The following is a 15,848-nucleotide window of genomic DNA, read 5'->3' on the forward strand; positions in this document are numbered from 1 at the left end:
GGGACATTTGACAACATTTGGAGACATTTTTAGTTGTCACAAACTAGGAGCCTGCTCCTGGCATCTAGGGGGTCAAGCCCAAGGATGACACCAAACATTCTATAATGCACCAGACAGCTCCCCACACAAAGAATTATTCTATTCAAAGTGCCAGTAGTGCTGATGTTGAAAAACCCTGGCCTGCTGGACTTAGTTCTGAATATTAAGCCTTTTCTTTTCCCCATATCCCTAATGGTTGGGAATAGCAGCATGTGGTACCTAGAAAACTACACGAGGATTTAGAAGGGGATGAGACACAGGTCAAACTCTGTGACTTCAGGCAAATAAGTTAATTTCTTAAATAAAACTGCCTCCTTCCAACACAGAGGGATTGTCTATAATGAGAAGAATTTTTTTTTTTATTGCTAGGAATTTTTCTTTCTTTTTTTTTTCTTTTTTCTTTTGTTGTCATTAATCTACAATTACATGAAGAATATTATGTTTACTAGGGTCCTCCCTTCACCAAATCCCCCCCACAAACCCCATTACTATACTGTCCATCAGTGTAGTAAGATGCTGTAGAATCACTACTTGTCTTCTTTGTGTTGCACAGCCCTCCCTGTGTCCCCCCCCCCCATTATACATGCTAATTGTAATGCCCCCTTTCTTTTTCCCCACCCTTATCCCTCCCTTCCCTCCCTTTCTCCCCAGTCCCTTTCCCTTTGGTAACTGTTAGTCCATTCTTAGGTTCTATGATTCTGCTGCTGTTTTGGTCCTTCAGTCTTTCTTTGTTCCTATAGTCTTTGGGTTTGAGGTGTGTCTCTTGTAAGCAGCATAGAGATGGGTCTTGCTTTTTTATCCATTCTATTATTCTGTGTCTTTTGATTGGTGCATTCAGTCCATTTACATTTAGAGTGATTACTGAAAGATATGTACTTACTGCCATTGCAGGCTTTAGATTTGTGGTTGCCAAAGGTTCAAGGTTAGCTTCTTTAGTATCTTACTGTCTAACTTAACTCACTTATTGAACTATTTTAAACACTCTCTGGTCATTCTTTATTTTTCTCCCTTCTTATTCCTCCTCCTCCGTTCTTTATATGTTGGTTGTTTTATTCTGTGCTCTTTTGTGCTTCTTTTAACTGCTTTTGTGGGTAGTTGATTTTATTTTTTGCCTTTAGTTAGTATTTGGTTGGTCTGCTTTCTTTGCTGTGATTTTATTTTCTCTGGTGACGTCTATTTAGTCTTAGGAGTGCTCCCATCTAGAGCAGTCCCTCTAAAATACCCTGTAGAGGTGGTTTGTGGGAGGCAAATTCCCTCAACTTTTGCTTGTCTGGGAATTGTTTAATCCTTCCTTCATATTTAAATGATAGTCGTGCTGGATACAGTATCCTTGGTTCAAGGCCCTTCTCTTTCATTGCATTAAATATATCATGCCATTCTCTTCTGGCCTGTAAGGTTTCTGTTGAGAAGTCTGATGATAGCCTGATGGGTTTTCCTTTGTAGGTGACTTTTCTCCTCTCTCTAGCTGCCTTTAAAACTCTGTCCTTGTCCTTGATCTTTGCTATTTTAATTATTATGTGTCTTGGTGTTGTCCTCCTTGGGTCCTTTCTATTGGGAGTTCTGTACACTCTATGGTCTGATCGATTATTTCCTCCCCCAGTTTGGGGAAGTTTTCAGCAATTATTTCTTCAAATACTCTTTCTATTCCTTTTTCTCTCTCTTCTTCTTCTGGTACCCTTATAATGCGGATATTGTTCCTTTTGGATTGGTCACACAGTTCTCTTAATATTGTTTCATTCCTGGATATCCTTTTATCTCTCTCTGCGTCAGCTTCTCTGTGTTCCTGTTCTCTGGTTTCTATTCCATCAGTGGCCTCTTGCATCATATCCATTCTGCTTATAAATCCTTCCAGAGATTGTTTCATTTCTGTAATCTCCCTCCGAATGTCTGTAACCTCCCTCCGGACTTCATCCCTTAGCTCTTGCATATTTCTCTGCAGCTCCATCAGCATGGTTATGAGCTTTATTTTTAATTCTTTTTCAGGAAGACTGGTTGGGTCTATCTCCTTTTCAGGGTTTGCCTCTGTGATCTTGGTCTGTATCAATTTCTTCTGCCTTTTCATGGCAATAGATATATTTGTGGGGAGCTGGCGTGTGTGTTGGATAAGAGAAAGTCCCTTCTTGCCAGTTTATGGCCTTCCTCTCCTGGGAGAACAGTGGCCTCTAGTGGCTTGTGCTGGGCAGCTGCGCGCAGACGGGGCTTCTAATTCTTGCCCGGCCGCTATGGAGTTTATCTCCGCTGTTGCTGTGGGCGTGGCCTGCCTCAGGCTGCTGCCCCAATATGGCGGAGCCGCGTCAGAGGGGGAACAGGCAGGAGGCTGTTTATCTCCGTGGGGGGCCTCTGAGCTGCGCTGCGGGGGTTCAGGCACCCAGAGTTCCCCAGGATTCACAGCTGCTAGACTAAGTGTCCCAGGATGCTTCCGTCCAGCTGTGGGGTCCTTGTCCCTTTAAGACTTCCAAAAAGCACTCGCTTTTCTTTGTCCCCCATGTGCCGGCTGCAAGGACCCGCTCACAGGTCTTACTGTCCTGCTTCCCTAGTATCCAGCACCCCACGCATGCACTGTTTGTCTGCGCTCTGGTGCAGATGGCTAGGGCTGGGTGATTAGCAGTCCTGGGCTCCCTCTCCCTCCCTGCTCTGACTCCTCTCCTCCCGCCGGGAGCTGGGGTGAGGGGCACTCGGGTCCTGCCGGGCCGTGGCTCGTATCTTACCCCCTTCGCGAGGCACTGGGTTCTCGTGGGTGTGGATGTAGTCTGGCTGTTGTCCTGTGTCTTCTGGTCTCTCTTTTAGGATTAGTTGTATTTGTTGTATTTTCAAAAATATATATGGTTTTGGGAGGAGATTTCCACTGCTCTACTCACGCCACCATCTTGGTTCTCTAGCAATGAGAAGAATTTGAATCCCAAAGAAAGATGATCCTGGAATGAGTTTTAATTATACAGCCACATGTGTAGTTTTTACTTCACTTGTGAGGAACTTGAACAATTATGTTGTCTCAGTCTACTCTTGTCAGTGAGAAAATAAATACTTTCTTTGTTGTTTTTTACTGAATGTAAGGCAGCCAAGACATAGTTAAGTAAGAAAGCTGGTGAAGCTGAACATCCACCGAGTGACAGAGCTGGAAAGAGACTGCAGCCAGCTCTGGCCTGGAGGACCTGTTTTCCCACCTAACTGCTTGTAGACTTGGATGTTCTTCATCATGTTAGAAAGCTGCTGTCCGAAGTGCCTCTGGCTCTCTCTGGATTTCATGACGGTGTCTCGGAGGGTTAGATTGAGTTAACAAGTTCTATGTAAGGTGAGGTCCAAATGTAAATAATTACATTAAGAATGTAATTGTTTGCTCAAAGTGGAACACAGCAAGGTGAACTTGGAAGGAGCACTGCTTTAGCAGTTCGTTAGGACACAGGACTCCCACTACCCAAGTTGAAGAGGTCATCTGACTAAGCCTGTCTTCCCCTGTGCAATTGGAGAGGAGTTACTTGGTTCCATGGGAGTGCTGCACATGGCTTAAGCAGATGAAATTCTGAAAAAGGAGGGGTAAGTGTAGTTTGAGAGTTTTAATAAAAAAAATTCTTGAAAATGTGCTGCAGAAACATGCTACAGAGAGATCCTTTGAAAGGAAAACATCTTTTGGTATCCCCATTGTTTTGGGGATAAATCTGGCTGTTAATAAATTGAATCTTCTAAAAGAAGGATTATAAGGGAAAGCTTTATTTTTCTCCTCTACTCTCAATACTTTTGATATCAGATATATGGCTTTTTCCTGCACAAAGCAATTTTCCAATTCCCAGCGACATCCACTGGGTGTCCTACAAAGTTAATTCAGTTCTAACACCGTCTACACCAAGATAACATCAGATCCCACAGGGAAAGGGGGCCCCTCCCTAAGTCACCTGAGCAGAACAAACTCTGGTGTGCTCAAAAGGGGCTCCTTCTGGGTAACTTGTAAAGGACACACCCATCATTTTGGAACCTCCACAGGTTTCAGGAGCTCTGTCCCAAGAACCAGAAACAAAAAACGAATACATGTCTTACGGTACTACAAGGTTGTGCCTGTATGTCTTCCACTATAGCCTGAGACTCAGAGCTGTTGATAGATAACTGGAATTGGGAAAGGCCTGATGACTATACTAATGATAGTAGATGGAATATTGTCTCATTGATTAGGAACCTGCTTTCCTGTGCCTCTATTGATTGTTAAAGTTTGCTCTCATGTGATTATTTTTGGCTGCCCAAACCAAGACATGCATCTTTAAAAATTTTAAAGACAAATGCCAAAATTCTAATGGTCAAATTCCAGACCTACTGTTGCTTGGAAGCTGTAAATTACTATTCCAGATGCAACTATGTACCATCTTTTTTAAAAACTGAACTTTTAATTTTGAGATAATTATAGATTCACATGCAGTTTTAATAAATATCATCTGGAGAATCTGTCTACACTTTATCCAGTTCCTGAATGGTAACATCTGGGAAGATGTACAGTATCATAACCAGATACTGGCATTGATACGTGAAGACACTGTTTCCATCACCACAAGGATTCCTCAGATTGTCCTTTTATAGCCACACCCACTTTCTTCCTTTCCCCACCCACTTTTTAACACTCAGCAGTCACTAATCTGTTCTCTGTTCCTGTAATTTTGTCATTTGAAGAATGGTATGTAGATGGAATTAAATAGTAATTTTTTTGCAGTTAGTTTTTTTTCACTCAGCAAGGTTCTTTGGACATTCTCTGGAGATTTAAGATGTAGTTTTTATCAAGTTTGCTTCTTTTTCTTGCTCAGTAGTATTCCATGGTTTGAAAGTACCACTGTTTTTTTAACCATACACCTGCTGAAGGATATCTGGATTACTTACAGGTTTTTTTTTTTTCCATTATGAATAAGGCTGCTATAAAATTGATATACAGATTTTAATGTGGACATTAAGTCTTTCTCTGGGATAAATGCCCAGGAGTACAGTTGCTGGGTTTTATGGCATGTTTAAGAACCTGTCAAACTGTTTTCCAGTGTGGTGTTGTAATTTTATATTTTATATACCATTTTATGCCACCAGCAATGTATGAGTGATCCATTTTCTCTACATGCTCTCTAGCATTTGGTGTTGTCACTATTTAAAAATTTTAGCCATTCTGGTAGGTGTATTAGTCCTATCTTGTAGTGTTAATTTGTATATTCCTAATGGATAATGCTGTTGAGCATCTTTCCATGTGCTTGTTTGTCATGTACATAGTCTCTTTGGTGAAATGTCTTCCTGTCTTTTGCCCATTTTGTAGTAGGATTGTTTATTTTTATTGTTAAATTTTGAGAGTACTTTCCATGTAGTTGGCTATTATTTTATCCCACACTATAGCTTGTCTTTTCTGTTACTATGGTCTTTTGCAGAGGAAAAATTTTCATTTAATGAAATAGAATTTATCAAATTTTTCTTTTTGGGTTTGTGCTTTTGGTGTCGAGTCTAAGAACTCTTTGGGTAGTCCTAGATCTTGAAGATTTTGTCTTCTTCTAAGGGTTCTATTAAGTTAATTTTTGCATGGGATTTAAAACTTAGGTGGAGGTTAATTTTTTTTTTTTTTTTGCCTGTGCATGTCCATTTCTCTAGCACCATTTGTTGAAGCAGCTATGTTTCTTCCATTTAGTCACATTTGCACAAAATCAGCTGGACATATTTGTGTGGGTCTCTTTCTGATACTGTTCTACTGATCTATTTGTCCTCTTGCCAATACCAGTCTTGATTACTTTACCTATAGAATAGGTTTGAAATTGTGTAGGCTGATCCTCCAACTTTATTCTTATTTTTCATGATAATTTCAGCTATTCTAGTTCCTTTACCTTTCCACATAAGTTTTCGAAAGATCTTGTCTATCTCTAGGAAAAATTATTGGTAGGATTTTGACAGGAACTATGTTAAACCTCTATGTCAATTTGGGGAGAATTGCCGTCTTTCTTACACTGAGTCTTCTAGTCCACAAACAGTATATGATTCTCTCCATTTACTTCGATTGCCTGTGCTTTCTTTTATTGGCATTGTGTAGATTTTAGTATACAAGCCCTGTACACATTTTGTTAGATTTACACCTAAATATTTCACTTTTTTAATGGGATAATAATTTTAATTTTGATCTCCATGTGTTTGTTGCTATTATTTAGAAATACAATTCATTAAAAAATGTTTATCTTATATTCTGCAACTTTACTGAATTTACTTATTCTGGGTGTTTTTTTTTTTTAGATTCTTATGGATTTTCCATGTAGACAGTCATGTCTTCTGCAAATATGAGTTGTTTTATTTCTTCTTTTCTGAACTTTATGTCCTTTATTTTCTTCTTATTGCACAGGCTAGAATTTCTAGTACTATGTTAAGAGTGATGAGAGCAGAAAGCATCCAGTTGGGGGAAAGCATCCAGTGTTTTGCCACTGAGTATAATGTTAGCTGTATATATGTTTTTAGATTTTTTTCTTTATCAAGTTGAGGAAGTTCCCTTCTATTCCTATTTTTCTAACTTTTTTTTTACAGTTATGAATGGTTGCTATATTTTGTCCAGTGCTTTTTCTGCACCAATTGTTGTGATCTTATAATTTTTCTTCTTTAGCCTGTTAATATGTTGTTATTGCATTGATCAATTTTCAAATGTTCCTGGAATAAACCCCTTGGTCATCATGGTGTGTAATTCTCTTTGCATGTTGCTGAATTTTATTTGCTAGAATCATGTTAAGGATTTTTGGTATGTATTCATAAGTGATACTGATCTGTAGTTTTCCTTCTTTTTACTGTCTTTGTCTGGTTTTGGTATTAGAGTTATACTAGCTTCAAATTAACTGGAAACTGTTTTTGTTTCCTTTTCTGTTTTCTGGAAGGGATTGTGTAGAATCATTTTTAATTCTTCTTTCAATGGCATATTTCTCCAGTGGAGTCATATGAACCTATAGAGATCTTTTTGGGAGATTTAAAAAATTATGCATCTAGTTTGCTGAATAGTTATAGGACTATTCAAATGATCAATTTCATATGGTATATTGTAATTGTTTTTTGTTGAAGTGGTCCATTTCATCTAAATTGTTAAATTTTATGGTAGAGTTGTTCACAGCATTCCCTTATTAGCCTTTTAATATCTGCAGGATCTATAGTGATATCCATTAGTTCATTGCCGTTATTGGTGATTTGTTTCTTTTTTTTGTCATTCTTGCTGGAGGTTAGTCAGTTTTATCAGTCTTTTAAAAGAACCATGTCTTTCGTTCAGTGATTTTTCTGTATTGTTTTTCTTTCTATTTCTGCTCTTGTTTTTATTATTTCCTTCCTTCACTTTGGATTTATGTTGCTCTTTCTTCTAAGTTCTTGAGGTGGGGCTTAGATTTTTGGGAACTCTCTTTTCTAAAGTATGCTTTAGTGCAGTAAACTCCCCCTTCAACACTGCTTGTGTCCCACAAATTTTGACATGTCGTTTTTTAATTTTCATTTAGGTTGTTGTGTTTTTTCTTTCCTTTGAGATGTCCTCTCTGATCCATGGATTATTTATAAGTATATTGTTTAGTTTCCAAATGTAGGTTTATTTTCCTGTTACCTTTCTATGATTGACTTTAATTTGATACCATTATGGTTGGAAAACATGCTCTGTATGATTTTAATTCTTCTAAATGTTGAGGTTTTTTTTTCTTTCTTATGGCCCAAATATAGTCTATCTTGTTATATATTCCTTGGGCACTTGGAAAGAATGTGTATTCTGGTAGAATGTTCCATAATTGTTGATTAGATCCATTTGGTTGTTGGCATTGTTGAATTCCATGTCCTTGTGATTTTCTGTCTAGTTCTATTGATCATTGAGAGAAGAGTATTGAAGTCTTCAACTGTAACTGTGGATTTGTCTTTCTCCTTTCAGTTTGAGCAATTTTAGCTTTATATATTTTGCAACTTTGTTGTTTGGTACATTTAGGTTTGCTAAATGTTTTTTTGGTGGATTGACTCTTATTATTATATAATGTTGTCCTGCTCTGTTTCTAGTAATTTTCTGAGGTAGAGGAAATGCTCTAGTGACTTAGGGCTAGAAAGAGATTGCCTCACCCCTGTGTGTTTGTGAAGAAGAGGACTGGAACTGAAGAATTTGGATGCAAATGGTTATAAAAATCAGAGAATTAAGCTGCTCTTTGTTGATTTTGTTTCTTTTACAGGTTTTTATATAAACAGAGCAGAATATCTGGAAAAATTTTAATGTATGGGACAAAAAAGTAATCAGTGTTATTATAATAAAGCACCAGTAAAAATTTGTGTACATGTATCCTAGCGTACTTCTGTTTCTGCAGACTAGAGTTCTAGATGTGGAATTGCTAGGTCAGTGACAATGCTTTAAAGAAAAAAATGGGAATGTGGGGTCAAAATATGTGAAATCCTCTTGCTTAATCCTCTATAAGATAGCCTATCTCTTAATTGATATTTCTTCCTTGTATTAACATCTTTTGTCATTTTTTTCTTCTTAAGATATATCTATAGGCATTTCTAGTGCCACAGTAAATTTCATGAAGAAAGGATTGGTTTTCTTTTTTTTTTTTTCAGATTTCTTAAAGTATTATTTCTTTGGCTTTTCATTTAAAAAATAAATGTTTATCAAGGTATACTACATATTAAGAAAAGTATACAAACTATAAGTGTATGGTTGATGAATTATTTACCAAGTAGATATACCCATGTAAGGGAAAAATGGAAGTTCCATGGCCAGGATTTTCACCTGATCCTAATCTACTTGCTCACTGTGCACATGTAATGATGTAATACTTGGCCTACTGTGCAGGCTCATGCTTGCCCATGTATTGGCAATAAGCCATTATTGGCTGTGTTGTTATATAAAGTGCTCTACTCAGTGCTGGGTGCAGAGCCTGGAGCAGAGGCAGAGAAGGAGATGGGCTTGCTGCATGCAGACTTGCAGGATGTGGATGTGATCCTAGCACTTGATCTGCCACTGAATAAAGCTTGGTATAAACCCTTATACCCCCAACTTTCCATTGTTATTTGGTCTCATCAAATTCAAACTGAACTTGCCTGGAGCTGGGAACCTACTGCAAGTGGGAGTTATACCCATGTAGCCATGTCAAGAAATAAAACAACCATCACCCCCTAAAATACTTCTCATGCTTTGTCCCAATCACACCATTTCCTTCCACCTCCAATGTAAACAGTATATTGACTTTTTACACCAGAGAGTTGGTTTCTGAAATATTAACTATTATTTATATAAGTGAAATCCTAGAGCAAGTATTTTGCATGTGCACCTGGATTCTTTAGTTCTGTATTGTGTTTGTGAGATTCATCTCTGTGTAGCAGCAGTAGTTTGTTGATTTTCATTGTTGTATCATGATACTACATTTTATTAATAGGCCACAACTTTTGTATTTTGTGTTAAAGTATTGCAAATATCTTGTCCACTCTCAGACTTGGGTTTTCACAAGTCACTCTTACTGGTGTCTTTTGTTGAGCAATATCTACTTGAATGCAGTCCAATTTATAAGTATTCCTATGTCCTTTTAAAGAAATCTTTGCCTACCCCAAGGCCATGAAGACATTCTCCTGGAACTTGTAAGGCTTCTGTTTTTTTTGTTTTTTTTAAGAGAACATTATCATTTTAATCACAAAATGATAAAAGAATAGTTAAAAGGGAAAACAATCTTGTAGGCTAGTTTTGCTTATGAGAAATTTTAAATAAAACATGGACAAATTGAATATAATAGTTCATTAAATTATTACATCTTGAACCAGTGTTTATTCCAGGAATTTCAGAATTCAGATCTCTCAGTTCCCAACTCAAAGCATGGGGTTTTATGAGGCACCTTCCCTTCCCTGGTGGGCCCTGGACTGTAGTCTTTTGTCTCCTGAGCCCTGAAATTTATCAAATGCCCCTCTAAGCTTCTCAGCCTCTCAGATCCCTCTTCTCAAGTAGGCAGATGGTAAGGCTTCTGTTTTTATATATAAACTCTATTACAGTAAATAAATTCATTCATCATACTTTTTAAAAAAGAATTTTACTGAGAAGTCGATATGGAGTTTTACCAGGTGCCTTTTCCATAGCTATTAAGCTAGTTACTTGTTTTTTTCCCCGTTTTTGTATTTAATTATGTTGTAGTTTTCCTTTTGTTTTATCTGTAGTACATCCCTGGGGTGCATCCTTCTTAATCATAGTGGACAGTAAAAAAAGAAAGTATACCAGTCTCTTTTCTAAGATTTTATTTGGAATTTTTCATTTGTTCTCATTAAATGAGGTTAATTTATAATTTAATTTTTTTGCATGTGGTGCTTGCTCTGAAATGTTTTACAATTGAAGTTATCTCTACACATTTGTTTTTATTATTTGTTTTATCGCTTTTGATTTGTCAGATTTTTATATAGCTATATATCCTAATTCTAAATGTATTAGGAAGTAATAGAGAATAGTTAGTCACAAAAGCTCTTAATTTTTAAAATTATGTTATTTTTATTTCTGTTTATTCACATTTTCTTTCCTTTTACTAATGAATGAGACTTGTGTTGTTTTCTTAATTACTTGATTTTTTTCCTACATTTTGCACTTTGTGTTCTTTTGAGATTATTTTCTTTTGGCTTATAATTTTGTTGTTTCTAAAATCTGAGTTCATTTTGTTCTTGCTTTTCGTTTTCTTTATTACTAAGATATGTAGTTTTTTTGGTAGACTGCTTCATATTGTGATGAAATTGACATTTGGTTCAAGATATTTTACACTCTGCACTATTTTTCTTTTTGTGTTCATAATTTAGGAAAGGTTTTATATGTTTAAGTTAAAATATAATTTACTTACCAGGTATATAATTGCATATTATACATAAATACAAAAAATACATATTTTTTATACATTGCTTCCAAGTGAGTGGACAGCTTTTAATTTATTCTCAGAATTCGGTGTTTGTAATTTCTTCCTTTTTGGATTTAATGAGGAAAACAATGACCCCTAATTTCACATGTTAATAGTTTGTCATCTTTCGATTATTTCTCTAAAGAAATTGACATCACATTGCATATATTGCTTTTAAATTTTTTCCTTAGTATAATGTGAGCATTTCCTCATGTAATTAAATGAATATTTAAAAATCCTATTAATGGCTGCATAGTATTATAAGATCTTTTGTAGGCTATTTAATGAGAGCAGGTTTATTGGCAATTTAATTGTGTTACAGTACTTTCATGTGTCCTTTTTTATTTAAATTTTATGTATTTTAAGAAACACATACACATGGCATGAAATTCAAAGGGAACAAAAGGGCTTACAAAATCTGTCTCTATGAGTCTTTCCAAATCTTCCTTCCCTTGAAGTAACCTGTATTAAGTTTGTTGTGTTTCTTTTTAGGGCTTTTATTTTTCTCCATAAATAAGCAAATATATATGCAGTTTTTCCTTTTTCACACAAATGATCTTTTGCATATTACTTTTTTTTTGTTCGGTATACCATGGAGATGATTCATGTCAGTATATAAAAAAACCTTATGAAGGCTGCAAATTGTTCTGATATGTAGATGTGCCAGTAGGCAGACTAATTTTTAAATATTTAAGTTGTTATAATACTTTTAAGTTGAAACTGTATTGAGTGAGATTTGCTCCTTGTTTCTAAGTATAGATTTTTATATTGTATTCCTTCTCTCACTTTCCTTCTTTGAGACATGGTTTTGCCTTTCTTAGTGAGGCATGGGTCAGGCTGAAGACTGCCACTACCTTTTAGTTACCCTTTAAAAATATGATAAGCTCATTTTGGGGGGCCAGAGAGGGGATGGTATTAGACATGGGAGGTGGTAGTTAAGGAATCCTGAGGTTGTCTTACAGTACAAATTTTTTAAAATGTGAAATACAATAACATTAAACAATGTGTAAGACATAAAAATAGTGCTTAAAGGATTATAAAATGTACATCTGTGTGACCCTTCCAGGTCAATGAATAGAGAACACTGCCCACATGTATGGAGCCTCTTCCATTTATACTCCCTTCCATGCCCCTTTAGTGGTAGCCACTTTTCTGACTATTATGCTGTTCATGTTGATGTCTTTATAACTTTATTATTTGATTATGCGTTCCTAAACAATGTAAAATTGTGCTTATTTTTGGACTTTTCTGCTAATGTTTTTTAGATATGTGAAATTCTGTACCCTGGGAGCAGTCTTGAAGAGAGAGGAGTCACAGAGGGTGTGAGGGAAGTAAGGGGGCAAGGAATCCTGTACATCTTGTCTTACTGAATTTTGGGAACTTAGGTCTTAACTATTGTTAGATGGACTTGAGATCTTTTTTGTACCAGGTGATGGAGCTATATCTTCACTGTTGCCGGGATTCCAGAACTAGCTCTGAGTTTGTTTCTTTGAAACACTGCTCTGAAGCACCCATTTGCTCTGATCAGGGGATGGTCCTGCCTGGAGGTCTCTTTATGTGCCCATTCTGTTCCTACTAATGCCCCTCTGCTGGGCATTTTTAACTGTGTTCATGCTTAAGAGCACTTGGAGATTGCAAAAAAAAAAAAAAGAAATTTTCCCTAAAGTCATGCTTTTTATCTCCCTAATCTGTACAATTACAGATTTAATCTGGAGTTTGATCTTGTGGAGTTTAATGTTGGGCTTTATTAATAAATGCTTGTTTCTTTCCCCCACTTAGGAAAGTGTTTTCCTTTTTTGTGCAGAGTAGCTTGCATTTGCCATAAACGTAAGTAGGAAAGTAGTGTTGTGATATGTATTATGCTTGATTTTTAAAAATAGACTATTTTACGTAAAAAGACTGCAGAACTAATTTCTGGTTCAGTTTTGTAGTTGAGATACTTTGAAACTCCTGTGATGCTAGTTACATCACAGTCTAGTATGCATACAAGCGTATGTGAAACTGAGACTGAAGTTACCCTTGCTATATACAGTTTCTCTGATATCACTTACTCTGTTCTAATCATTTAAAAAGTATTGATTGGGGTCCCATTAAATTGTCTGCAGGATCCTTCAGTAAGTCACTGCCTGCAGTTAAAAAGGTACCATGATTTTCTAGAAGGTGGTTGGCTCTGAGGGATTAAAGTGAGTTAGGCAAACTAATGTCATGGTGTGGTTAAGAGCATGGATTTTGGAGAAGGGCAGACCTGGGCCCAACTCACTTGCCAGTCATCATTCTTGAGCCTCAGTCGTCTGTGAAATGGGACTTAAACTTCCTGCCTTGGCATTGAGAGAATGGCTGGCTGTAAGGTAAGCATTAATGTACTGCCGCTGTTACTATTATAACATTATTAAAACATTATTACTTGTATTTGGACTTACTGGAGTTTCTCTCTAGTCCAGTGCTCTTTGTCCAAATTGCAGAATCTACTATGACAGGAGTTCTGGGAGAATGTTAAGTAACAGAACAGGTGGATGGGAATTGCTTAGCTGATTCTGCTCACCCTTTGGTATCAGTTCCGGTGACTGCTAGGGTTTGTGCTCAGAAGCTTTGCTAGTTTATTATGGGAGTGAGAACTGCCTAAAAGCATTAGGCAGTCAGTCACAGTGCCTTTAGTACAGAGGGTTGTCTTCCTGTGTTTGTGCATGGGCAGGGGATTGAAGAGAGAGATAACGCAGGAGAGGGCCAGAAGACCTGTTTTCCTCTGTGAATCCCAACTCTGCTTCCTTCCATATTTTACATTTAAAATCAAATACCTCTCTCCACCCACCCCCTCATAAATAATGACCAGCTTTTATATTTTAAGTACCAATATGTTCATAAAAGGAATTGAAGCAAATTTGGACATTAAAATTTATACAAGAAAAGTAAATTCATATGAAGTGCTACCATGAGGAAAAATCCATTTATTAGAATGTAGTGTTTTTTTTTTTTTTTGAGGAGAGGATCTTACATTTATTTATTTGTGTATGTATGTATTTATTTTTTCCATTATTATTATTATTTTTTGGTATCATTAATCTACAATTACATGAGGAACATTATGTTTACTAGGCTCCCCCCTTCACCAAGTCCCCCCCACGTACTCCATTAGTCATTGTCCATCAGCGTAGTAAGATGCTGTAGAATCACTGCTTGTCTTCTCTGTGTTGCACAGCCCTCCCTGTGCCCCCCGCCACATTATACATGCTAATTGTAAAGCCCCCTTTCTTCTCCCCCCTCTTCTCCCTCCCTTTCCACCCATCCTCCCCAGTCCCTTTCCCTTTGGTAATTGTTAGTCCATTCTTGGGTTCTGTGAGTCTACTGCTGTTTTGTTCCTTCAGTTTTTCCTTTGTTCTTATATTCCACATACGAGTGAAATCATTTGGTACTTGTCTTTCTCTGCCTGGCTTTAAAATGTAGTGTTTTTTGTTCCAGTCTTTTTTTCATGCATTTAAGAAAAGGTGGCAGTAAAACTACATTCAAGCACCTTTGTAATGAAATTAAAAACTGATCCAGTTAAACAGCAGTCATTCAGTAAGATGGTAGAGGAAGGGAGAAGGGGCACTATTGACTGGGAGAGACACTGTGGCCTCTTACTGTTCCTGAAATTGGAGGGTGGCCCTTGATTTAATCTGCCCCTTAGGGGATTCTAGAGCAAGTAAGAATTTGACTTTAACACTGTTCCCTACTTTCTTCTATTTCTCCTGTATTTGGTGTGTGCTCCCGAGGTCAGAACAGGTCATTATGGGTGTTAATGCTGCTGAAGTTAGTGTCCCATTGCTGGTGAGTTGTTCTTTTATGTGGAATATGAAAGCTGAATTGTTTCTAGTAGTTCTCCAAACACATACATGCTAGTAACTGCTTCAAGTTCCTCATCCAGTGATCCTACCTAGGTCCTGAGAAAAACCCAGGTGTGATGCAGGAAGTAACCTACCATCTGCTGCAGGGCCTGAATGGGTGTGTTCTCTGGAAATGGTGACCTCACAAGGTTTTCTCTTCTGCCCACAGATTTTGAAGCCAGCTTCATAAGGCTTTTGGATAAAATAACTAATGGCTCTCGAATTGAAATAAACCAAACAGGTAATCTCCTTTTCTTCCCATTCCTGAAAATACCTATGTGTACTACTTAAATGTTTTTCTATTTCTCATGCCTTTTGATGGTATAAATACTGTATTCAGATGGAAAGACCCAGTTTCCTATTTGATACAATTATCTGGAGGTATATGTGAAATCTGTCAATTTACGGGGCATACACTTGATTTAAGGAAGTAGGGAGACTGAAAATTTCAGACCAAGAAACAAGCACCTCCTCTTTTTTAACAATAAGATTTTATGCCTAAAATTTACATACAATTTTTCAAAGTCCATTCATTTATATTGTCAGAATAACATCTTAACAAGAAATTATGTAGTAGTTATTATATGTGCTGAATTTTATTTATTTTGTTTTTTACGATATGTTTACACAAGTATTTGCAAAACATGAAAAAATCCCTTTACTTGTTTGCTCTTCCATTTCCCCCCCTCCCCCAACCAGGACCCCACCCGGAGGTAATCATGGTCACAGACCGGGGTGTGTGTCCCCCTGGTCTCCTTTTTATGCATGTGCTTATATGGGCATTTCGGTGTTCCAAACCACCTACAGGGTCATGCTCTTCATATGATTCTGCAGCCAGCTTTTCTCATTTGTACAGATGTCTCAGAACTTTCCCTGCTGGCACATGCAGTCCATCTCAGTATTTCAGTGGGCCTGGTATAGTGTTCTGTTGTTTTGATGCATGAGAATTCATTTAACTGCTACCTACTGATAAACACTTAGGTTGTTTTTCACTTTTTGTTTGTTTACTATTAGAAGCCCTTTATATTGTATAGGAGACCAGGGCAGACATCCTTTGGCCAGCTCCATGAACTATGTACCTATGTATATGTATTCAACA

General features: G+C 37.1%; 1 protein-coding gene across 5 annotated transcripts in view; it reads left to right on the plus strand.

Annotated features, from left to right (window-relative positions):
* The window catches only part of RCL1 (RNA terminal phosphate cyclase like 1), a 76,046-nt gene that overhangs the window by 3,351 nt on the left and 56,847 nt on the right, over positions 1–15,848 (plus strand). For 4 of the 5 annotated variants that reach the window (XM_057498641.1, XM_036928389.2, XM_036928388.2 and 1 more), the window contains exon 2: positions 14,919–14,990. The exons of the other annotated variant lie outside the window; for it this stretch is intronic. In XM_057498641.1, coding sequence (XP_057354624.1) covers positions 14,919–14,990 — 72 coding nt within the window. The remainder of the gene's footprint in view (positions 1–14,918; positions 14,991–15,848) is intronic. 5 annotated transcript variants of the gene reach the window in all.

The sequence above is a fragment of the Manis pentadactyla genome, chromosome 3 (assembly GCF_030020395.1).
Source record: "Manis pentadactyla isolate mManPen7 chromosome 3, mManPen7.hap1, whole genome shotgun sequence".
NCBI classification, from domain to species: Eukaryota; Metazoa; Chordata; class Mammalia; order Pholidota; family Manidae; genus Manis; species Manis pentadactyla.